The sequence below is a fragment of the Musca vetustissima genome, unplaced genomic scaffold (assembly GCF_032173495.1).
Source record: "Musca vetustissima isolate MV318-11 ecotype Yass unplaced genomic scaffold, APGP_CSIRO_Mvet_v1 utg131695, whole genome shotgun sequence".
In the NCBI taxonomy this organism is placed as follows: Eukaryota; Metazoa; Arthropoda; class Insecta; order Diptera; family Muscidae; genus Musca; species Musca vetustissima.
In genome coordinates, this window is record NW_026887041.1 from 43,844 (window position 1) to 70,366 (window position 26,523).

At 33.5% G+C, this 26,523-nt stretch overlaps 1 protein-coding gene across 1 annotated transcript; it reads right to left on the reverse strand.

The window, feature by feature from the left end:
* Nucleotides 1-567: 567 nt before the first annotated feature.
* On the reverse strand, nt 568-11,434 carry LOC133334516 (coiled-coil domain-containing protein lobo; the record flags this gene model as incomplete). Its single annotated transcript, XM_061542830.1, has 5 exons — nt 568-795; nt 858-1,070; nt 1,189-1,370; nt 4,331-5,006; nt 11,081-11,434. Coding segments are annotated over 5 exons (1,653 nt in total), but the record flags the coding sequence as incomplete, so codon positions are not given.
* Between the last annotated feature and the right edge of the window lie 15,089 nt (nt 11,435-26,523).

The window sequence follows — 26,523 nt, forward strand, 5'->3', positions numbered from 1 at the left end:
CACACATTTGCTAGTCGTTGTTTACCAAAGCAATTCCCTTTGAAGTGTTAATTGCTTTTGATAACAAAATTGAACAGAAGAAATGTTGTTATCGTTAATCGAAAATTTGAAGAGTCTACCAAATCAACGAAACGAATATTAAACTGGAAAATTTAAATGCTCATCATTGCACAGTGATTATTGGTCGATACTCACTAAACGGTTGGTGTTATCGTTGTATGCCAGCTCTCCAAAACGCAGCCATTTTTATCGGTAATATGTAAAACTTACGACTACGCGCGTCTTTTATAATATATATATATATATATTTCTTATACTCTTTTACAAAAGCAAAACAAAAGTCTGTTTTTTAGAATCATCTTATATTGTATTATATTACTCATCTGGTTCGTTACAGTGTCCAAATATTCTACTGACAAGAAGAAGATGCACATATTTTTGGGAATAAATAAATTGGGATTTGATGTCTATGTTGAATTTGTTGCACAAACCACCCTGCCATCATTATCATCCACCTCGATCTAAAATACTTAAAATTATGATCTGAATACGGAGCACTGTTACTATTCATACCTGCTTTAAGTAATTTGATCTGGCTGCACCGTTTCGCATTGAATCGAATAGTCTAAATTGTAGTATTGGATTTTCCATTTCATTTCGACGATTATCTAAAATGGTACTAATTTCTTCAGACAACTTCTTAAAATTCTTTTTAGCCATCTCCTCACATTGCAGTTGTTCCATAATAAGTTGGTACATTTCCAGTTGTAAAGGCTCTGGTTCTTCGCTACTGGCCTAAAATATTGTTGTTTTAATATTATAATTCAATTTAATTATTTTATTGTTATCGGGTATGCCTTAAATATCTTAGTCAATGTCTTGTCGTAGATCACTTCTTGGCCATAATCTGGTTTGGGCGGCTTCTTTAGCTCACATGTTGATGCCGTTAACGCTCCTGGAGGGTAGTGGAACTTCAAAAGTATTCTTTGTTGCAACAGCAAGAATGTGCGTTCGGCAATATCCTTTCCAGGGGATAGGGAATTATTACGTTCGAATTTTTGTACAATTTTCTAAAACGGGAGAAAATATTTACTGAATTTTGAAGAATAATTTGGTGCTCCGGTTAAAATAATAAAACAATCTACTAGCACATTGTTTTGCAAATTATTAAACATTTTTAATGCTTACCTTTAGTACATCTCCTCCCGGTTTAAATTCGAATTCCTGATAGAAACACCTGTCCCTTCGATCCTTACTTTTTACAATTATACGATCTGGTTCAACTATAAGAAATTCCATAGAATCACGTCGAACATTAGGGGCGAAATACAATTTTTTAGGATTATTTAAATCCATACTGGATATAATTTCTGAAAAAAACGTATTTCGACATAAATAATTAACATCAGTATCTCAATATCGTAACAATGTGTAACAAAATGGTTATCTGTCCAGTCCGTTCCATACTGAAGCAAGTAAAAACGGCGTATACATACATATATACGCCGTTTTTACACATATTTACACTGACATTTAGTTGAAATGAATGTACCCCACGCGAATGAGTTTGGGGAATGTGGCTAATACCTCCGATGTAATAAAAAATGTTGGGATATTTAAATAGGATTTCAATAGCGGATACCAGAAATGCTAAATTTCAGCCACCTTTGATGGCATTGACATTTAGGTATAAACATTTATTCTAGTTGAGGTTTCCCACCCTATAATGTAATGAATAATTGGCCGGATCAGAACCAGAAAGTGCAAAATGTAGTCGATGTTGTAAACTACAATGCACTCAAAATACAAATCGCATCAACTTTTAATCCTCATATACTGCAATTTAGAGGGCAAAGGAAATCGGAAGGTATCATTATATGGGGCGATGCCTAAATATTTCGCTTAACCCTTTTAATGTTTTTGTCGAATATATTCGACATTTAAAATTACTGTCTTCCTTTGCAATTTTTCCGTTATCCTATGTACCGTTACAATTGATGTCTTTGTTTTTGACAGACAGACAAAATTGTCAGACAAAAACTGTCTTAAAATAAGAATTGTTTTTTTTTTCTAAACTCTTTGCCTTCATATGATTTTAAGTACAAAATTTTAGATTTTTATTCCGACAAAATTTTCTTTTGACACTGAAAGGGTTAAGTGGCCCACAAACGTCAAACATGTGCGTTCGATCGGTGTGAATGTTTAACGTGTGTGGTACGGTGTTCACACCGATCTGCCGGTGCGCACACCGATCGAAAAAAATTAAAAATTTTTAATTTTTCGTTGTGCGACGCACACATGTTTGACGGACAATTGCCAGCGGATAAAGTCAAACATATACAAAAAAAAAACGTTTTGGAAAAATTTTTGATGTTTTTTACACATATTCTACAGTGTGGCAATAAAAATGTTTTTCCCGGAATAAAATAAAAGTATTTAATAAATTTATATTAAACAAAAAAATTTGGTCTTTTTTCCGTCATCACTATCGCTGTCCATCTTAACGCTTCAAAAATAAATACAAAATGAAGTTTTGTAGATCCGTTTTACGTGTGTGGGCTAGGAGCTTCACACCGATCGAATGCACATGTTTGACGTGTGTGGCCCACTTTATTTTCGAACCTGAACATTTAGATTTGTATCATGATACCTTTTTTTCATGCTAAACATTTGAAATACCGAAAATCTGAATCTGTCATGATATGGAGGAGGGGCTATGCCTATGGCGCAATACTGTTATATGATGAAACACGCGAAACAAACCAGTTAACTGAACTTTAAATATGAATCAGTAAGGAAAGTTCAAAAATCGGGCGCGGTCGACTATATGATACTCTTTACCAATTTGAGTATATACAAGAAATGCTCCAAAAATTGTAAATTTAACCGATATCACCGAAAGTAACACATGCTATTCTAGACTCGATTGGGTACGCTATGCAAATGTGGTAGCTATATATAATATATGGCAGTTTGTTCATAATTAAACATGAACAGACGGACTGACGGGTATCAACTCAGAAAGCGATTCTATGCATATTCTCAAAAGTAAAATCTAAAAATGTTGTTATATAAAATGGCATTTACATTAGAACTCTTTACCGGATTAACCTACTTCATGAGGATTTTTTTGGCATATATGCAATGGAATTGACAATTGAAACCCACTGGGTTAACGAAATTCGGTACACTGTAAACGTACTATAAGGACTAGCACCAAAAGATGGCGAATATTAATAATTTTTAGTACGGAGTTTTGTTACCACATAGGAATCCAAAATACCAAATTACAATTAGTTTTTTTTTGTGGCTATGTCTAAATGTGAACTGGTATTGATAATTATTGGTAGGGAGATTTGGTTCCTAATAGGAACACAATATACCAAAAACTTGCTCAAACTCCCCAAAATATCGAACATTTTGCTATTTAGGGTCATCCTAAAAAGTAGACCTATATCCATTATTTTTAGTAGAGTTGTTTTCTACTCAATGGAATCGCAATATAAGAAATTGCAGCCAAATCGATATATTTTTTACCGTACCGATTTATTGGGGCTTCACCGATATATATTTGCAATACCAAACATCCTAGGAGTAATAGCAACGCCAGTGCAAAATTTTTAAGCTCTTCCTTAAATATTGCGATTTCTATCGTGATTTCAACAGACAGATAACATAGATTTTTTTTCTGATCAATAGTATATACTTGATGGGATCTCCGATGAATTTTTCGATGTGTTGCAAACGGAATGACAAATTTATACTCTTCATCTTAAGTTGTATGATATAAAAATGATTGTGTGGCCTACTAACGTAAGATGTGATACTTTTGTGTCATATACAGAGATGGTCCGTCAGAAACAGTGACGTAAATGACATACATTTTCGATATATAATACAGATGTCAGAAAAGTCTGAAACATATGCAAAACCATTAGATTATTTCCATTAGTCAATATTGAAATTATACAAATCTTACTGAAACCCATGTTGAATTTCAAAATTTTCTTCTCAACGAAGTTTAAAAATTCTTGTCAGGATGAGTGAAGAATAGTCTGAAATATGTAAAAATATTATATATTCTTGAAAATAACTGTATCCAATGAAAATATTGAAATAAACGACGTTTACTACAATTATTGCATTTAATACAGGTATATAACGTTTTCGCCGTTTAAGCCCTAGTCATATAAAACAGTTTACTCAGCAAATAATCAGTATTATCTGATAGTCCAATAATATTTCCTGTTTTATTTATTTTGCTACACATTTAGTTAAAAATCAGTTAGGTAGTTATTTCAGAACTTAAAGTTATACACTTCATACTTACCCAACAAGTTATCTTTACGCCCCTTTCCGAAGACTTCTTTAATAACAGAAGTTTTGTAGTTTCTTTCAACCTTCAACAACATATCGGCACGATTTTCAAAATAAACCCAATCCATAATTGGATCTGCGTATGTGTCATCTTCGTAAAGCGTCAATTGCATTACTCTTCCATCTTTGTTAAAGAAGGGTGAAAAGCGCTGATGTTCAACCCTTTCATAGAGTATGGTTTTCTGACGCTGTGAAAATCGTTCTTCGTATTCTCGTTCGTCGATGTGTAGCTTAGAAACCCACGATGGAACTGTGTTCAAGTGTTTTTCAGCCATTATGTCAGAATCATAGTCTACGGGGTTTCCTATTCGATTTTCGCCCGGTAGAAAGTGCTCCCAATCCTCCAAATTTTGTAAATCCCACCGAACCTCACCAACTCGAACATATACCTGTTTATTCACATAATATTGGCTCTGATTCCACACGCTGTCAATCAAAGTATAGTCCATGCAGTTACTACTAACGAAAAACCCTGTAGAGGGCTCAATAAACTCCACCTTAGTAGTGTTGGCCGTACTAGCCTCATCATCTTTTTGCTCCATCACATTTTTGTTTCCGTTTGTAAAAATTGCTACCCATGCATGTGGTTTACGGTAGCGAAATCTATCCACGTCTTGCTGCTTTAAATCCTACAACAACAGAATATGTATATATTTAGTTTCATCAGTAATATGTTGACGGTCAAAGCATGATATATTGGAACAAGCATCAAACGTCTTTAAGTTCGGTCAATGTGAACTTTTCATACCAATCGTCAAAATACCGAAAATAATAATAATAGACAGATCTTGTTCATATTTGGTAGGAAAATTTGACACTCAGCGAAAACCAAAAATATCAAATTCGGTTGAAAAAAATTACCAAGGGTTGGGCAAATACTAAGAAAATGCCCATTTCTGCATGGTTAATTGGTAGTCATTGGGGACTCTCTGTGCCATATTATAGCCAATTTTATAGTAAGATGTGGCTAATATATAAAAAATTTGATTGTAATAGGTGGCTATTATATAAAAAATACCTTGAATCGGGAGGTACAGTTATATGGGGCTATATCAAAACATGGACCGAGAGAACCCATTTTCCATATCAGTATTAGTTTTGATATTAAAAACATGTGAGCCAAATTTTGGCAGCCTACGGCAAGTGGTTTGCCAGTTAAAGAGTTTTTTTGTTTTTGCGCAAGTATTTACCCACATGTTTAAGGTACACAGAAAAAAAAATTGTAACCATTTGATAAAAAAATTCAAAAATCCAATTAAAATTTGATTGATTTTTCGCCGATAAAAATAATGTTCATATTTACAATCGCCGATAAAAAAAATTGTAATCCCATTCGAAAATATTTTGATAAAGCAATTCTCATATATACTAAAAATTTTGTTGAATTTTATTTTGTTAATCGATAAAATATTTTTCATATTGACAATCTTGTTTATCAAATTATTATTATTATTTCAAATTAAATTTCTTGTAGTACGATACAAAACCTTTTAAACAGCAATTGCCGATTTTTACTTTTATTATTACAGCTCTCCCACAAAAATACCTCCAAATTTTCAGTTTTTTAACGGCTTTAAACTAAATGTGTAGCTCTATACCGAATAAAAACTTATATTTGTTATCCATCTTTTACAATCTATTCAACAAAGTACTTTGTAATAATGTAATAAAAAATAATATGGCATATTACAAAAAAATTATTAAAAATTGTCCAACAAATTTAATAATTTTTTTGGTCAAACTCGTTTGTTGATGGTTTTTTTGTGAATTGTTGGTGTTTGATAAACATTTCCGACTACGTTTGAAATATGTTATCGACATCTTTTTGTCGAACGCTGATGAAGCTTTTAATCAAAAATTTCGGGGTGGCTTTTTTTTCTGTGTATTATAAAACTATCCGTTTTGAATCGACTTGATAAGAGAAACCCGAGAATATTGACATTTGCCCAATTTACCGGGTATTTACCCACTGCCCATCTCTTCTTATATGCCATCTACCCAGAAACTTGGGCCAATATTGATACATTTGAGAGGCGTCTTAATGTGGATGATGTCTTTCAAAGCGACCCCAATTACAGTCCAAACTACAGTCAATACATACGCAAAATCCTTTTATTTGAATTTTGCCTTGTAAGGGCAGTGATCATTTGAAAGTAATTTTAAGTGATTATTTATACTCTTTCGAATTGTAGATTTGAAAGTGAATGTACCTCCGAAATTATTTACATTTTCTTAAAAAGAGTTTCAATTATTGTTTTAAATTAATTGGATCCCTATGTAATGGCGTGGAAATAAATATCGTATGGATTTCCTTAAAAGCCTTCAAACTTGCTCGAAATATCCGTTATAGCGACCACAAAACTTCTTACATATCGTAATCATAAACACAAACGGACGAAACTACAGAAAATACCGGAGAAATATTTTATATCTTTAGTGCAACATTTACATAAAATCGGTCGAAAATATATATGAGAGCTATGTCTAAATCTGAACCGATTTTCACGGAACTTAGCACACATCCCTCTAGACTCAATCCTGTACGCTATTCTAAATTTCGTGCAAATCGAAAGAAATATAGTGACTTTATTGCATCATCTACAAAATACCGAATATAAAGGTAAATATATCAAAGGGATATAGATCAAAACGTGGACTCATATATCTAAAGTGCAATAGCAATGTATGTGTCAATATTTTGCGGCCTCTATCGTGATTTCATCAGCAAAGTCATCAGCCAAATCTGTTCGGCGGTTTTTAAACATAGATTTTGTTTTCTATTTTATATAGTGATTATTAAATTTTTAGATGGATGAAGTGTATGTACAGGGTGAGATAAAAAAAACCACACAAGTTGTGTGGCTTTTCGTGGAAATCATAAATTTTGGGTATGTTTAATTAAAAATAAACCAGTAGATAGATATTTGAACCAATTGAAAAAACCCCATACTCATACCATTCTGAAATCAATGAAAAATTCCATGTCAAACGGGCAGACTTGGATTTTTTAGTGTACCATTTGTATGAAAGCGAATAAAATTATGTATAGGTGCTATATATAAATCAATGGACCTAATTGAGCAACCGTTGCATACACCAAATGCGTTTTGTTGTCATTCTATATTCAATTTAATACCCTCTGCCAAATTTCGTGTAAATCGAACAAACATAGGCCCTTCGGTGCACTATTTACATAAAATCGAACGCAAATATATATAAGACCTATATCAAAATCTTAACCGATTTCAACAAACCTTATCACACATCATTTTTTCCTCAATTTGCATTCGCTATGCAGAATGTTGTCCAATCCTTTGGTGTATCATTCACAAAAAATCGAACGAAACTAAATATGGGAGCTATACCTAAACCTGAACCGATTTGAACAAAACTTCTCAGACATCAGTATGGACCTAATTTAGTACTCTGTGCAATATGTTGTCCCAATCAGACAAATATTGGGAGTTTGGTGCATCATTCACAAAAAAATGGGACGAAACTATATATGGGAGCTATATCTAAATCTGAAACGATTTTCAGGAAATTTAACACACACCATTCTAGACCTAATTCAGTACACTATGCCAAATTTCGTGCAAATCGAAAAATATATAGGGGGATTGGTGCACCATTTACATTAAATCGGACGAAAATATATATGGCTCTCATTCTGGACCTAATTCAATACACTATGCCAAATTTCGTGCAAATCGAAAGATATATAGAACTTTGGTGCATCATTTACATACTATATATGGGAGCTATATTTAAATCTGAACCGATCTAAACAAAACTTCGCAGATATCAGTCTGGACCTAATTCAGTACTCTGTTCAGTACACTAAATCGACTCAGAAAGTGATTCTATGCATATTCTCAAAAGGAACCTTGGGTCTATCTCGATTCCTTTTACCTGTTACAAACATATGCACAAAAACATAATACCCTGTACCACAGTATGGTGAAGAGCATAGAAATTAATTTTTTTACAAAACCATAAATTAAAATTGATTTTTCGTGACCTTTTTAAATTATTAAATTGAATGGAAACGTTATTTTAGTCATTAACAGATGAAAGCTCATTCATTCGTACTATTTTAAAACGTTTTTGAGAAAAAAGTTTAAAAGTCATAACCCTAATGTACACCCACGTGTTACCAAACATTTGCAATTTTATTCACATTAATAATAAAAAGATTTTTGCAATGACAAAAAACTGAAGTGATTTATATGGGAAATTACAAAAAGCTTTTAAATTCCTTGAAACTGAGTTTTGCAAGCTTATAAATCGCGAAATATGAACAAATTGCATATAATTTAAATTCGTTTCTATAAAATGAAGTGTTCTTGTCAAAATCTTAAAATATTGGTAATAAATAATAAGTTGGTTGGAAGCTGTGATAGTTGTAATGTAGAAAAATGGTTAAAAAAGGGTTGAAGCCAACGAATTTTTATACCCTACACAACTATGTTGTCAGGGTATTATAGCTTTGTGCAGCCCCAAGAGTTTGTAACGCCGCGAAATATTGGTAGGTCTACCGTTAAGTATACCGATCGTCATATCTCGACTAGCTGAGTCGATCTAGAAATGTGTGTCCGTCGGTCCGCCCGTCTGTCCATTATAATTTGTAAACACGATACAGGCCACAGTTATGGACCAATCTTCACGAAATTTTGCTTGTGGAAGGGTTCGGCCAATGAAGACCCCTATTGTTTTTGGTAAAGATCTTTTAATATTTAGGGGATGAAATAAACCAAATACTTAATTTTTTCGGTTTTTCTGGTCGCTCCAGAGGCCGCAATTATGGCCCAAACATCTCGAATTTTTACATGGAGAAGGGTATTGGGCCAAAGAATAAGCATGCCTGTTTGGATAAAGATCAGTCAATATTTAGCGGGTCAAATGGACCCTGACTTTTGTGTGAAAAATGACAAAAATTGAATATTTACAGGTGCTTACGTATTCAGATATTATTTAATAAACCATTACCACACTATAGGGCGGAAATATAGTGCTGATCGCTTTGAAATGTTCCACGAGGATCCAGTTATGGTCAAGGACAATGCCTATAATTTTCGGAGATGATCAGATAATAATTTTGTGATGAAGTGGACCGAAAATTTATTTATTTATTTTTTTTTTTTCGAGTCGATGCCAATAATAGGCCGAACATCACAACACAACCCACGGTGAAGGGAATATTGACAAGTAATTAGAAGGGTTGTACTGAATATGAATAGTAATATTCGGAAAATATGTTAGTGTAAGGAGGAGGATCGTGTGGTCGTCCCCGTCCGACTATACATCTCCGCTCACTGGTTTTCTTTGTGTTCGTTCCTGATTTGTGGCTAAACTACACAACGCACGCATATGTGATCAGTGACTAAGTTACAGAATACCCCATGGACAATATGGTTCTAATGTATGATTTTTCTCTATAATCACTGCATCCACCCAAAACGGATGCTGATTTTTTTTTTTTTTTTTTTTTGTTTTTTTTTTTTTTTGTTTTTTTTTTTGAAAATATAGGATTGTAGAACTCGTGATTTTGCTTCGTTTAGTGTATACCTCATGAATGTGCTCACCGTAGCTTCTTTGCAATTGGATTCCAAAGACGAAAATTTGGTGCGTAAATTTTTTACGTGCCGAATCTAATGATTCAGCCATGTTCAATTCCGCCCAATAAAACGGCGGTACCTTGAATTTAGGAAAAACTGCAAAAAGTTACTTTGACTAATTCGCGTATATAACCGCGTTTTTCTTCGAATTGATTTTACCTACATTCAGGCTTGTATTATCATATTCGCGAAGAGGTCAAAAATACATCAATACGCGAATAATAAGCCTATTTTATCCAAAATTGATTGTGGTGGCACATCCGCGGTCTTAACCAATTCTTTTTGTATTTTCATTGGAGATTACTGAAATATGATACGCATAAAAATCTTATGCACGTTGCGTCATTTTTAGCGATTTTTAGGGTTTTTGCATTAGTAAAGTGCATCGAGCGGCACACTTTGGCCGCTAAATGAAACATCGAAGAATTCATAATTATTGGAAGAGATTGATTCGGTTTATAGGAAAATCTTGATGCGCATGTGATCAACTGATTTCAACGAATACACGATTAGCATGCTTTTTAATATTGATAAGTTTTATGTATTTAAAGTGCAATATATTAAGTTATTTTAAAAGTCGAAACTCTAATCAGATGAATCTACCGATATTTAACAATCATTTAAAAGAATTTGAAGAAGAAAGCGTCGAATATTTTAGAAGATTAAGCCAAAGCCGTATTCCCTTAACCATACTAAAAAATCGAAAATTCAAAAAAACTTATGTTTTAATTATAAAATTAATTTTATTTTCAGATATCTTCATACTTTTATTTGTTTTTCGCGACTATTTTACCGTATTTCAATGTGATTTGACTAGTATGCTAAGAGAACAAATGTGTTTAACAATTTGTGAAGAACTTCGCGAATTACAATAAATAGGAATTCATTTTATTTATATTTGAAATACAAGATTTGTGCGCAGCATCCTAGTATGTAAACGCGAACAGTTTTCGAATCAGCATATTTTTCTTAACCAATGTTCCAAAAATCATAAATGTGCTCGCCAAAAAAAAAAAAAAAATTAATGGTATTTTTGAAAGAATTTTGTAATTTCCTATATATATATAGTAATTGTGCGTACATACCTCTTCTTCACGTTTTAATGTTTCTTGGTGTCGCTTTTCATTTTCTTTTTGTTTAATAATTTCTGCTATATTGTTCTCCAAATGGCTTTGCAAATCAGGCATACCACCTAGACGGAATTTATCACCGATAGTAGGTTCACTTTTTGCATTTTCGTCGCTATCCATATTGTATATATCTCCCGGAAACGGTACACTACGTTGGTCATTGTCAACTACTTTCGTTCTGGCAATTCCCGAAACCACAAAAGCGTCAAATCCAGCCCCGACAAGCATACTGCACAGTAATGTTGCCATCTCGTAGCTATTGCCTCGACGTATGCGTAGCAATGTTGCAGGTGATATTAATCGATTTGGCTGTAACAGTAAATGGTTGAATTTTTTTTTTTAACTGATTTCAATTGTAGACAATGTCCGTCATACTCTATGTGTTTACACAGTGAAAAGTGAAAAAGCGTTAAGTTCGGCCGGGCCGAACTTTGGATACCCTCCACCATAGGTATACTGACAGGTACTTGAAATGAAAATGTTGGGAACATACCAAAAAGTGGATTTGTACAAACCGATTTATGTAACCCATAATATACACCAAATACAAATTTTAATGGATATTTATACCCTCAGTCTTATGGCTAATGGGGGTGTATCCACTTTGATACGGTGAAAATGTCATCGAAATATTGGTTCTAAACCCCATATTTCTTTAGACCAAATCCGTTTCAGAAAAGTTGAATTCCGTCCAAACTTTGTACATCTTATTATTTCTTCCAAATTTAGTGCAAGTTCGAAGATGGTGAATATCAGTCCACCCCTTCTGGTACTTCCCACACAAAATGGTCAAAATTGTGCAAAAAATTAGAACCAAACTTTGTACAAAATATTATCTTAAACAAGCCTAGATCAAGTTTTAAGGTGGAACCCATTGGCCCACTCCTTCTGGTACCTTCCCCACAAAGGGTCAACATCAATTTCAATATTTATAAATACCATATCAAGCGAATGGAAAGTCCGTTTTGAACCAAACTTTGAACAACCTACTATCTTTACGAAGTCTAGATCAAACCCGTAGTTGGGACCCATCTGCCCTCTCCTCTGGTATCTCCAGATATTGGGCACAGTTATATGAGGCCATCACCAACGTACCCAGGTTTTATTTCGGGAGGTTGGGTGAAAGCTGCTGTTTCTATACATTATATGAGTTGCTATGCCTAATCTATATATATAAAAGAGTTGCGTTATAAGTGACTGACTGATCATCAACGCCCAGACGAAACGGTTAAAGCTAGAAACTTGAAATTTGGCATGTCGGTTGGGTTTGGTGGGGAGGCGTGTGATAAGGCGGGGTTTTTGGAAATTCGTACTAAAACGTACTAAAAACTGTATTACGGGGGAACGGTTAGGTTTAGAACTTTGAAATTTGGTATGCAGCTTTGTCCACGATAAGTGGTATGTGTGAAAAAATTTTGTAATTTAGTACTAGAAGGTACTAAAAAGTACTAAAGGTTATATTTCATTGGAACCGTTGGAGACAGATAACTGAAACATGGTATTTAGCTTAAGCTAGTACAAATAGAATGATGGGCAAGAATATTTTTTGGAAATTAGTACTAAAAGGTACTAAAAAGTACTAAAACTGTATTACTCCGAAACGATTGGAAGTAGAACTCTGAAATTTGGTATGCAGCTTTGTCAGTGATAAGCAAATCAGAATTTGTGAACAAGTTTTGGAAATTAGTACTAAAGGTACTAAAATGTACTAGGATGAAACAGGTAGGGATAGATATCTGAAATTTGGTATGTAGCTTAAACCATTACAAATATAATGATGTGCAAAAATATTTTTTGGAAATTAGTACAAATATAGTACTAAATAGTACTAAAAACTGTATTACGCCGGAACGGTTGGAACCGCAACTCTGTAATTTAGTATGCAGCTTTGTCATTGGTAAACAAATCAGAATGTGCGAATGAATTTTGGAAATTAGTACTAAACAATACTAAATATTATACTACGATGGAACAGGTAGCGATAGATATCTGAAATTTGGTATCTAACTTAAGCTATTACAAGTAGAATGATGGGCAAACATATTTTTTAAATTAGTACTAGAATATATTAAAATGTTCTTAAATTCGGCATATAGCTTTAACTATTACAAATAGAATACTATGCATATTTTTTTCTGATAACACTTTTTGAATTTAGCACTAAAGTTGCGATAAAAACTACCAAATTGTAAAATATAATGGATCTGCTAAGATAGAAATCTGAAATAAAGTATGTAGCTTACTCTATTGCAAATATAATGCTATGCAGAACTTTTTTTGGAATTAGTACTAAATACTGTAGTACAATGGAACAAGTAGGAATAGAAATCTGAAACGCGGTACATAGATTTAACTATTACAAATACTATGCTATGCTAAATTTGTACTAAAATGGTACAAAATATTAACTTATAATGAAAAAGTGATAGATTGAGATCTGAAATTTAGTATGTAGCTTAACTGTTACAAATAGAGCGATTTGCACAAAATTGTACTAAATATTGTACCACAGTGAATGGTAAAAAATATAAATGTAAATTTAGAGTACAAAAATGTCCAACTATTAGTACAAATTAGAGGCTTGGTTTATTGAAAATTCGTACTAAATGGCACCAAAAATAAAAAATATTGCACAGTGTGGGAAAAAGTATAATTCAGAAATTCGGTATGTAGTATATTATATTTTTTGTATATTATAAACAAATAGAATACGAATCGAATACAAGTACTAAATATTGTGTACGGTAGAATGGATGAATGTAGGAACCTGTTATTAAATAATTATCTGGAACTATGTCAATAACAATTTATAAATAAATATTTTGCATTAATAAGTTCTAAAATGTACTAAAAAGTACAACACGTTGTATACGGCGGTACGGGTGGATATAGAATTTGGGTACAAGGCTTTTTCTATAAAACACAATGCTTTTGGCAATTTTGTTTGATTTGTATTCAAAGTACCAAATATTGTATACGACAGAACGAGTAGAGGTAGATTCCGAGTAGAGTAGTTTTAAAAAATTAAAGAAGTATTTTTATACCCTCCACAATAGTATGGAGGGTATATTAGAAGAATCATTCCCGACCATATAAAGTATATACATATATATATTCTTGATCAGCGTAAAATTCTATGACGATTTAAGCATGTCAGTCTGTCCGTCTGTTGTAATCACTCTAGCGTCTAAACGAGTAGAGATAGATCGCCAAAATTTTTCTGATTGGCCCCATATAAGGGTACCCCCCAATTTTCGGTATTTTGGGGTTCATGAGCGCGTTTTTCAACCGAATTTGCTATAATTTAGTATTTTATAATCACATATGGTAACAAATCTCCCTACCAAAAATTATTAATACTCACCCCATTTAGCGGTAGTCCCCATATAACCCCATTTTTATACCCTCCACCATAGTATGGAGGGTATATTAATTTTGTTTTTCCGTTTGTAGCTCATCGAAATAATCATTTCCGACCCGATCTAAGCATGTCCGTCTAGCGTCTAAACGAGTTGAGATATATCACCAAAATTTTGCACAGAGTCGTATTTTGTCTGCAGGCTGGTCAAGTTCGAAGATGGGATATATCGGTCCACGTATAGGCATAGCACCCATATAAGGGTACCCCCCAATATTCGGTATTTTGGGGTTCTTGAGCGCGTTTTTTAACCGAATTCGTTGAAATTTCGTATTTTGTAGTCGTATATGGTAACAAATTTCCCTACAAAAAATTATTAATATGCACCCCCTTTTTGGGTAGTCCCAATATAACCCCCTTTTATACCCTTCACCACGCTGTGGTACAGGGTATTACGTCTTTGTGCATATGTTTGTAACAGGCAAAAGGAAACGAGATAGACACATGGTTCCTTTTGAGAATATGCATAGAATCACTTTTTAAGTCGATTTATACATGTCCGTCCGTCCGTCCACGTATTTTTGTTAACAAAGTACAGATCGCATTTGTGATCCGATTTGGATGAAATTTGGCACAGTTCTCTTATTTGATCCAAAGGACGAACCCTATTGAAATATAGGTTCATTTTTTGGATTTATAAGTAAATGTAGAACTCAAAATGTGGCCGAACATATGACAAGTTTCGATGAAATCGGTTTAGATTTCGATATTTTGCTTTATAATACATTATTATTTACATAATTTTGTCCCATTGTAAGAAGCAACTCTATATCTGGCCAAAATTTAGTATAGGTTGCAAAATGGCATGTTTAATTGCATGTTAATGGTCCTTAAAAAATGCGACGTCCGTTAGGATTCCATCTGTTGAATATACCCAAAGTGGTGATATCATATAGTCGGCCCCGTCCGACTTTACTACTTTCCTTACGGGTTTATATTAAAATAGTTACGCGTTTTGGTTTGGTTCTAAGACTCTGTTGTAATCATATTACCTGCGGAGGATATCGAGATAAAAAACTAGGACGTAAGGTTCGATAATGAACTATATATGAACTATAACCCGTATTTAGACCTAGCACCTATGTGGGAGGTACCAGAAGGAGTGGGCCGATATTCCCCATCGGAATATGGAAGAAATAATAAGATGGCCAAAGTTTGAATGAAATCAAAATTTCCTGAAACAATTTTGATCCAAAGAAACATGGGGTCTAGAACCATTTTAACCGTGTCAAAGTGTATGGTTTGTGGAAATGTCGATATAGGTCCCCTTTTTGGTACTTTCCCTAAATTTTCTTTTCAAGTACCTGTCAGTATATCTATGGTGGAGGGTATCCAAAGTTCGGCCCGGCCGAACTTAACGCTTTTTCACTTGTTTTTATTTGTAGTAAAAACAAGTATCACTCTTTGACTATGGCAAATAAAATGTTTTATGGAAATATTTTTCAAACATTTTTACTAATAATTACTGACGGTTATATGAAATATAGTTTCCAATTCCACATGGATCTATACTACAGCGAATGATTGTGTGAATTTTGGTTAAAATTTCCAATGTAGTAAAACTATGCAAACAAGCCGCTGAACATCACAAGTACAAAAGTGTAGTCACTTTTAAATGCAAAAGTTTTAAAATTGTCTAAAATAATAGTACCGATATTTCCATTGGAAATATATTATACTTCATTGGCTTTTTGATGTAATGAATAATGGGCTGCATCATTATTATGATAATGAGTACAAAAAAGTAAGTACTAAAACGTACTAGATATATAAGTACTAAACGTACTAGATCTAATATAAACGTATTAGATATTACCATTAGTATTAAATTACCGAATGGAACCCAAAAGGTTAACACAGTATTATGGTACTATTTACATTGGTCCATCGGGAGGATCGAGAAAATAGTAAACTTACAGAAAATATACAATAAGTAAGTTGTACTCGATTTAGTAGAATAGAAGCATCGACGTTTCTGTGCGAAAGAAATACGGAGTAAGATCTGAGATTAAAACAAAAATATTAACATATAAAACCTATAATTAAAATGTTTCAAATTTATACTTAATCCAAAAGTATATTGTGTAGTTAAATTAATGTTCATCTTTTTAACAATAAAAAAGTTCGCTAACAACGTAGCGGGCCTATGTTAGTATGATATAAATGATAGGGGAGAGGGGGGCACCTTTGAACACTTTTTTCTTTCAAGCCTCATAAAATTTTTTATTTTATAATTTTTGGTTTCTTATAAATTTTAACTAATAGGTACATATGTATGTAACCTTTACAATGAATATACATATCGACGCCTCCGAACCATAGTATGCTAAGTCTGAAAGTGAGTTTTTCAGTAGAAGCTTTCAAAGTATGGAAGTTTCTTTAATCGTACGTGCCAAGCTAAGTACATTTTTGCTTGTAACTTTAGTTTGGATTGGCCGATGATTACCAAAATTTCAGTGAATTTAAATTAAGGATCGTAGTATCTAAAAAAGGGGAGAAATTTAAAACATGCTAAGTCGACTTAGCATACTATGGCTTTGGTGCACCATTTACATAAAATCGGACGAAAATATATATGGGAGCTATATCTAAATCTGAACCGATTTTCACGAATCTTAGCACTCATCATTCTACACTCAGTTCAGTACGCTATGCCAAATTTCGTGCAAATCGAAAGATATATAGTGGCTTTGGTATACCATTTATAGGAGACCTATGCCAATTTTACAATTTAACATGGAAAGACAGACGGACGGACATGCCTAAATCGACTAAGAAAGTAATTCTATGCATATTCTCAAAAGGAACCATGTGTCTATCTCGTTTCTATCGCGGGCCCAAACTGCCAATATTTCTTCTACATTCGAAAAAAATTAAGATAATTCTGTTGGATGTTGATTGTAGTTTAAAACCCATGAAAAGCAGACAATAATTGTACAAACTATGATATAATTACTACAAGGTAGGCCATATCTGTCATCTTATTACAATTTTCCCCAACATACATATTTAGAGTATGTATTTAGTGTATGTGTTTGTAATATTTGGGGTACCGTTGTTAATAGTTTTTGGTACGGACATGTGTTGTACAATAACTCAAAATACAAAAGTACAGCCAGTTCGTTTGAAAAAAACGTGTCCAAAATATCCAAAATACCGAATATTGGGGGTACCGTTATATGGGGGCTACACGAAAACGTGAACCGATATATGTCATTTGCAGTACCAAACATCCTAGGAGTACTAGCAATGTCTGTGCAAAATGTTGCGATCTCTATCGTGATTTCAACAGACGAACAGACAAAAAGACGGACACGCATAAATCGACATAGAATTTTCTTGTGATCAAGAATATGATGGTCACATAATTAGAACATGACCTTTGGTAAAAACCTTTTGAACAGCCCTAGATTGGTTTGAAGAATTTTTAAAAATGTTTACTTTCCAAACCATTTGGATATATAGTACTGTATAGATTTAGCTTTGATATAATAAATGCCGATTTTATTCGTCATTTCCTCAATACTGCAAAAATATAAAAGTCTTTCGAAATCGAATCGTTCCTTTACATTGATTCCCATATTTTTGGGTTTTATTTCAATTATTTATTTGATTTGCTTTGGGCAGCAAGAAACAACACTCCAAACATTGTTAGCGAGAGTAGTCAGCCACAGGTTTAATTCAGTTGCATAGAAGAAATGTAATTTGTTAAGAAACAGACAATGGATAAAATAAATTATAAATTCAGTGATATATCTGCATTTAATACTCTAATACACTTGGCTGACTCCAACACTTGGCTCCAAACAAATGTAATATAAACCAGTAAGGAAAGTAGTAAAGTCGGACTGGCTATATTCAAGAGATGCATCCTAACAGAGCTCGGATTTTTGAAGGACCATTGACATACATTGACTATATTAAATATGTGATCTGTGTCTATTTGTGAATGGGATCACACTTTTCAACCAAATTCGCTGAAATTTGGCACAAGGGTTCTTTTTGGCTACATTGCCAAATTCAATTACATTAGGACAGATTTAGAGTCGTTTTGCGCAATGGGACAAAATTATGTAAATTTAAATCACACTATTCATTATGCTACAACACAGAGCGCTGTTGAAAATTTAATCTCAATTGGACACCAGTTAATTATTTGGTGCACAATTAACATGAAGACAGTCGAAAATATTAGGTACGGAAAAAAGACATCCATTATTTTTATATGTACTATAGGACTTTATTTAACATGCTTCGGAATGTCCGATATGGAGCAAATATGCACCATTTTGTTGTATGATTTGTTACCAGTTGACTTTTCCATCTTTCGATTTTGTCAAAAATGTGAAATCGATTTTCGACTTTTACGGACTAAAGCAAAATCGACATAAAATTAGATTTTTTAGAAGTATTGATGTCAACAGATCAAATAAAGTTTTGGAATATGTATTTTTTTTTTGTCAATTTTTGCTTTGTGATAATAGGTGTGTCTGGTTACTTTTCCAGTAACATTTATTCACTTTGCATTACTTACGAATTTTATTCCATTTTCAGAAAATTTTATACAACTTAACTTCAAATTGAACTTTGCAAAAATGTTTTGAATAATTTTTGTGTTTTGTCATAAAACAGCTGATCCTAAAACGCTGAGTTTGCAAAATCTTACTGAATAAAATTCTTTCAGTAAACTCCACTATGTTTGTTGTTGTTGAACTGTCAAACTTGCTCTCTCACTTGACTCTCTTTTACTGGATTTTTGTGTAAACAGACAACATTTAGTAACATTTGGTAACAATTGTTACCAAATGTTACCAACAGACAGAGCTAATAACGCATTTATTTATAAAGAAAATCGAAAGTCGATCTTGAAAAATACACTTTGCGATTTTCACAAAGATCAAAAGTCGATTTTGACTTTTAGACTTTTCAATACAAAAAGTCGATTAATCGGTTAGTCGAAAGTCGATTTACTTATCCCTATTTTGTGTCAATCGACGTTAAATTGCACTATTTACTAAAAATCTGACGAAAATATATATGGGAGCTATATCTAAACCTGAACCGATTTCAATAAAACTTAGCGCACGTTAAGCTATCCTAACTTCAGTACGTTGTGCAAAAGTTTATGACAATCGGCCAAAATTTGACTCTTAAGAGCACATTTTACTAAAAATCATACGAAAATATATATGGGAGTAACATCTAAATCTAAACGGATTTTCACCAATTAATGGGGTTCGTCCTTGGGAGAAATAAATGATCCATGCAAAATGTCATCTTATTCGGATAATAAATGCGACCTGCACTTTGTTTACAATTTAACATGGACAGACGACATGCATAAATCGACTCAGAAAGTGATTCTATGCATATTCTGAAAAGGAACCATGGGTATATTTCATTTCCTTTTGCCTGTTACAAATATATGCACAAAGACATAATACCCTGTACCACAGTGGTTATAAAAAATCGTATAGATACGACATACAAATCTACAATAATGATGTTTGTGAGTTTTAATATGTTATGATTGTAGCTGACTGTCGGCAGAGATCATTACTAACCTACTGAAAAACTAGGGATCTTACGCGGATACTGTCCGCGGAGTGAAAGCACTTCGTACTTGTTCGCTGTGCATTTACACACTAATTTATTTGAATAAAAAGTGATCCTTAAGAACTAAGTATTACAATATATACCACATGTGGCAATAGAAAACTCCTATCTTATTAATGTGTACAAACATTCAACAAGAAAATGCTCTTATCTCAAGTGGACTGTAGACAAAAATAGATCCCTGTTTAACTAAATATTCTCTCTTCTACACAAGAGACCCACAGCAAGACATTCACTATCTTTATTATTTAAAACCCATGTTCGCTCCGTGAACACCTACATTGAATAATAATTGCCGCCATACACATGAAGTGCGTAACAAAGAAACCGAACAAAGAGCAATATCAATTACAATCCTCTCTATTCACTACGTAAGATCCTTCAACGGTGATGACACTCTGAGTTGACATACAAATTGTAAGTACTCTATTTTATTGTACATTTAAAAATATTAGGATGGCTGCCAAGAAAAAAACAGTAATTTAGTTTATTTTGTTTAATCAACTTTTTTGAATTAATTGTTTGAGAAATATTTTTTATTGTTAGCCCAATGTCTTAACGCCTAATAATAGTATAATTTAGAATAAGGCCCGTTCCTAAATTCAGTGCGTTGAGTCCTAAAATACCCACTTTCTCACCTTTATTGGGTTTGTTGAACGTCCGTATTACCCAAATACGCAAGAACCCTATTTACTTGTGTGTCAATTGAAAACGGCGGAAATGGATGAAAACATTTTCCTTATTAACTAATATTTATAAAAAATAGTTACAATTATTTTCAAAAAACAAAAAACTTAAAATACGCCTTGTCAATGTTGAAATTTTTTAACTTTAGAGTAACTTCTGGTATTGTGGACTATGCGGACTCTGGACTCTGATTGTAAAAGTGTGATTTGAATATTTTTTAGCACGATAGTCGAACACTTTGTTTTTCCCGAATATAACGAAGTTATATAGTTTTCTTGTTTTCTTCAACAAAAATATAGCTTTATATAAATAAAGTTTAGCTGTAATTACCCTATAAAAACAGTAAGGAAAGTAGTAAAGTCGGACGGGGCCGACAGCTTAAACAGCTGCATCCTAACAGAAGGGTCATTAACATGAAATTGGATGAAGTAAAATATGTGACCTTTATATAAATGTGAACCGACTTAAATCAATCCATAAACATGTCAAACATGTCATTTGTTACAATGGGACAAAATTATGTAAATCGATTTAAAGCAAATATCAAAATTCTGAAAAAAAAAAACATGAAGAGTTGGGTGCTCCAGGTACTTCAATCGGATGAAAATAGATATGGAAGCTATATCCAAATATGAACCGATATGAACGAAATCTGACGAAACTATATGTGGGAGCTATATTTAAATCTGAACGGATTCCGACAAAACTTGACACACGTTTGACTATACTTTCTTAAGCACGTTGTGCAAATTTTGTGCAAACTTTGTGTAAATCGGTCTAACTTTGAGTCTTTGGCGCACCATTTATTTAAGATCGGACGAAAATATATATGGGAGTTATATCTAAATCTAACCGATTTCAACAAAACTTGGCACATGTTATGTTATACAAACTTTAGTACGTAATGAAAAATTGTGTGGCAATCGGCCTAACTTTGGATTTTAAAATCGGACTTTGGTATACCATTTACATTAAATCGGGGGAAAATATATATGGAAGCCATATTTAATCTGAACCATTTTCAGGAAACTTAGCACACATCATTCTAGTCCCAATTCAGTATGACATGCCAAATTTCGTGCAGCTCGAAAGATATATAGGGACTTTGGTGAACCATTTACATTAAATCGTCCGAAGGCATATATGGGAGCTATATCTAAATCTGAATCGTTTTTCAAAAAAGTTTACATACATCATTCCAGTCTCAATTCAGTACGTTATTTCAAATTTTGTGCAAATCGAAAAATATATAGGGACTTTGGTACACCATTTACATTAAATCGGGCGAAATTATGTATGGGAGCTATAACTTAATCTGAACCGATTTCAGGAAACTTAAGTCACATCATTCTCGACTTAATTCTGTGTGCTATGCCAAATTTTGTGGAAATCGAAAGATATATAGGGACTTTGGTGATCCATTTACATAAAATCGGTCGAAAATATATATGGGAGCTATTTCGTGCAAATCGAAAGATATATAGGGTCTTGGGTGAAAAATTTACATTAAATCGGTCGAACATATATGTAAATCTGAACCGATTTTCAAGAAATTTTACACACATCATTCCAGTCTCAATTCAGTACGTTATGCCAAATTTTGTGCAAATCGAAAGATATCTAGGGACTTTGGTACATCATTTCTTTTAAATATAAATATGGGAGCTATAGTATAGTATGGAGGGTATATTAGTTTTGTTTTTCCGTTTGTAACGCATCGAAATAATCATTTCCGACCCTATAAAGTATATATATTCTTGATCAGCATAAAATTCTATGACGATTTAAGCATGTCTGTCTGTTGTAATCACTCTAGCGTCTAAACGAATGGAGATAGAACGCCAAAATTTTGCATAGAGTTGTCTTTTGTCTGCAGGCAGATCAAGTTCGAAGATGGGCTATATCGGTGCACGTTTAGGCATAGCTCCTATATAAGGGTACCCCCAATTTTCGCTATTTTGAAGTTCTTTAGCACGTTTTTCAACCGAATTTGCTGAAATTTGGTATTTTGTAGTCGTATATGGTAACAAATTTCCCTACAAAAAAATTATTAATATGCACCTCCTTTTTGGGTAGTCCCCATATAACCCCATTTTTATACCCTCCACCATAGTATGGAGGGTATATTAATTTTGTTTTTCCGTTTGTAACTCATCGAAATAATCATTTCCGACCCTATAAAGTATATACATTCTTGATCAGCGTAAAATTCTAAGACGATCTAAGCATGTCCGTCTGTTCGTCTGTCCGTCCGTCTGTCCGTCTGTTGTAATCACTCTAGCGTCTAAACGAGTTGAGATAGATCGCCAAAATTTTGCACAGAGTCGTCTTTTGTCTGCAGGCAGGTCAAGTTCGAAGATGGGGTATATCGGTCCACGTTTAGGCATAGCTCCCATATAAGGGTACCCCCCAATTTTCGGTATTTTGGGGTTCTTGAGCGCGTTTTTCAACCGAAGTCGCTGAAATTTGGTATATTGAGTTCCTATTGGGTACCCAATTTCTCCACAAAAAATTATACATATAGGTATTTTTTCGGTATTTTGGGGTTCTTGAGCGCGTTTTTCAACCGAAGTCGCTGAAATTTGGTATATTGAGTTCCTATTGGGTACCCAATTTCTCCACAAAAAATTATACATATAGGTCCATTTTTTCTGGTAGCCCCCAATAACGGTACCCTTTAATTTTCAGTATTTTGGGGGTTTTGATCGTAGTTTTCAAACGAATTGGCTGTAATTTAGTACTTTGAGTTCTTGTAGGGCACCAAATCTCTCCACTAAAAATTATAAAGATAGGTCAATTTTTTCTGGTAGCCCCCATATAAGGGTACCCCTCAAATGTCGGTATTTTGGGGCTCTTGAGCGCGTTTTTCAACCGAACTCGCTGAAATTTGGTACATTTGGTTCTTATTGGGTGCCAAATATCTCCACTAAAAATTATAAATATAGGTCAAATTTTTCTGGTAGCCCCCATATAAGGGTACCCCCAAATTTTCGCTATTTTGAGGTTCTTGAGCACGTTTTTCAACCGAATTCGCTGAAATTTGGTATTTTGTAGTCGTATATGGTAACAAATTTTCCTATAAAAAATTATGAGTATTCACCTCCTTTTTATACCCTCCACCATAGTATGGAGGGTATATTAATTTTGTTTTTCCGTTTGTAACTAATCGAAATAATCATTTCCGACCCTATAAAGTATATATATTCTTGATCAGCGTAAAATTCTAAGACGATCTAAGCATGTCCGTCTGTCCGTCCGTCTGTCCGTCCGTCTGTCCGTCCGTCTGTCCGTCTGTTGTAATCACTCTAGCGTCTAAACGAGTTGAGATAGATCGCCAAAATTTTGCACAGAGTCGTCTTTTGTCTGCAGGCAGGTCAAGTTCGAAGATGGGGTATATCGGTCCTCGTTTAGGCATAGCTCCCATATAAGTGTACCCCCCAATTTTCGGTATTTTGGGGTTCTTGAGCGCGTTTTTCAACCGAAGTCGCTGAAATTTGGTATATTGAGTTCCTATTGGGTACCCAATTTCTCCACAAAAAATTATACATATAGGTCCATTTTTTCTGGTAGCCCCCATATAACGGTACCCTTTAATTTTCAGTATTTTGGGGGTTTTGATCGTAGTTTTCAAACGAATTGGCTGTAATTTAGTACTTTGAGTTCTTATAGGGCACCAAATCTCTCCACTAAAAATTATAAATATAGGTCCATTTTTTCTGGTAGCCCCCATATAAGGGTACCCCTCAAATGTCGGTATTTTGGGGCTCTTGAGCGCGTTTTTCAACCGAACTCGCTGAAATTTGGTACATTTGGTTCTTATTGGGTGCCAAATATCTCCACTAAAAATTATAAATATTGGTCAAATTTTTCTGGTAGCCCCCATATAAGGGTACCCCCAAATTTTCGCTATTTTGAGGTTCTTGTTTATATTAAAATAGTTATGCAATTTGTTCCGCGTTTTGGGTTTGGTTCTAAGACTCTGTTGTAATCATATCACCTGCGGAGGATACCGAGATAAAAAACTAGAACGTAAGGTTCGATAATGAGCTATATATGAACTATAACCCGTATTTAGACTTAGCCCCTGTGTGGGAGGTACCAGAAGGTGCGGACCGATATTCCCCATCTTCGAACTTGAACTAAGTTTGGAAGAAATAATAAGATGGCCAAAGTTTGGACGAAATTAAAATTTTCTGAAACCAATTTGGTCCAAAGAAACATGGGGTCTAGAACCAATATTTCGATGAGGCACATTTTCACCGTGTCAAAGTGTATACACCCTCATTAGCCATAAAGCTGAGGGTACAATTATCCATTAACAATTTCTGAAATTTGTATTATAGTTTACATTATGGTTTACATAATCGGTTTATAGAAATATCGATATAGGTCCACTTTTTGGTATTTTCGCTATATTTTCATTCAAGTACCTATTTTCATTTCAAGTATCTATGGTGGAGGGTATCCAAAGTTCGGCCCGGCCGAACTTAACGCTTTTTCACTTGTTGTATTTAGAACACTCTAAAATAGAGACACGTGATATTTATTAGTGCTAAATATAAAGTACCGTTACACAGCTGACCGTGCAAGTCGCTCAATACAGTTTATTCTATAAATATGCTTACATTTCTGTGGGGCTTAGTCAACTTTGAGTGCGTATTATTTCGATTGTGTTTAAAATAATTAATTAGTGTAAAATGGAAAATATAGATACAAGTGAGCATATTTATATTTAATCAAAACATTTTTATCTTTGCGACACTATACTTGAAAATAACCCTTTAGTCTATGAAGAATTTAAGAAGTTGAAGTAATTTGATAGATTGACTTTCAGCAAGCTATTAAGATTAAGATTACATTTATTGAGCCTTTATAACAAACAATATAATTTTACAGAGTGGTAATAATATTTAGAAATACTTAAGATTGTAATGTATGATCAAAATTTACAATATTTATGTGCACAGCACCATGCTTAAGAGTAAACTAGAAAAAAAAACAAATTCAGAGTATTAATGTAAAACAAAAATTCCTTGCTCCCGGGAATGTATTTATCTGGAGTGTTAATAAACTCAATTAAACTTATTATCTAAAAGCAAAAACCAAAGGCAATAAAAAGTGAAAAAAAGTAAAAATAAATAAAACAATAAAAAACAACAAACCCTCGTTTTACCCCCTATGCGTACCAGGATAAGCTTTTTCATAAAATGGACACCAAGTATTGGCATTAATATCAAAATTCGGCGGAGCTTCATTGATATAGCCAATAGGTGACAAGTAATTTGTATTCCACCAAGAGTATGATATTTGATTATTATAAACTCCTGATACGTAACTGTTATCATGATTTTTTACCCTATAAATAAATTTTGATATCAAATCACAAACTTATAACCCAAGAGGAGTTATAAGTTTAGAAAAACGTTTGCAAGGTGATTTGAAATATTTACAAATACAGTGCCTCAAAATTTTTCGCTCCAATATTTCCATTTCGTTAATAACTATTAAACCATATTGGAAATGCATACAAGAACACTGGCCTTATGCTCGTTTTATAAAGCAATAGTTTTGTTCTTACTGGACGATCCTTATTCACCAAAATTTTAGAGAATGATCCTAAAATCCTATATGCCTTATTTAAAACTTCTCTTGCATGTTTGTTAAATTTTAGAAGAGT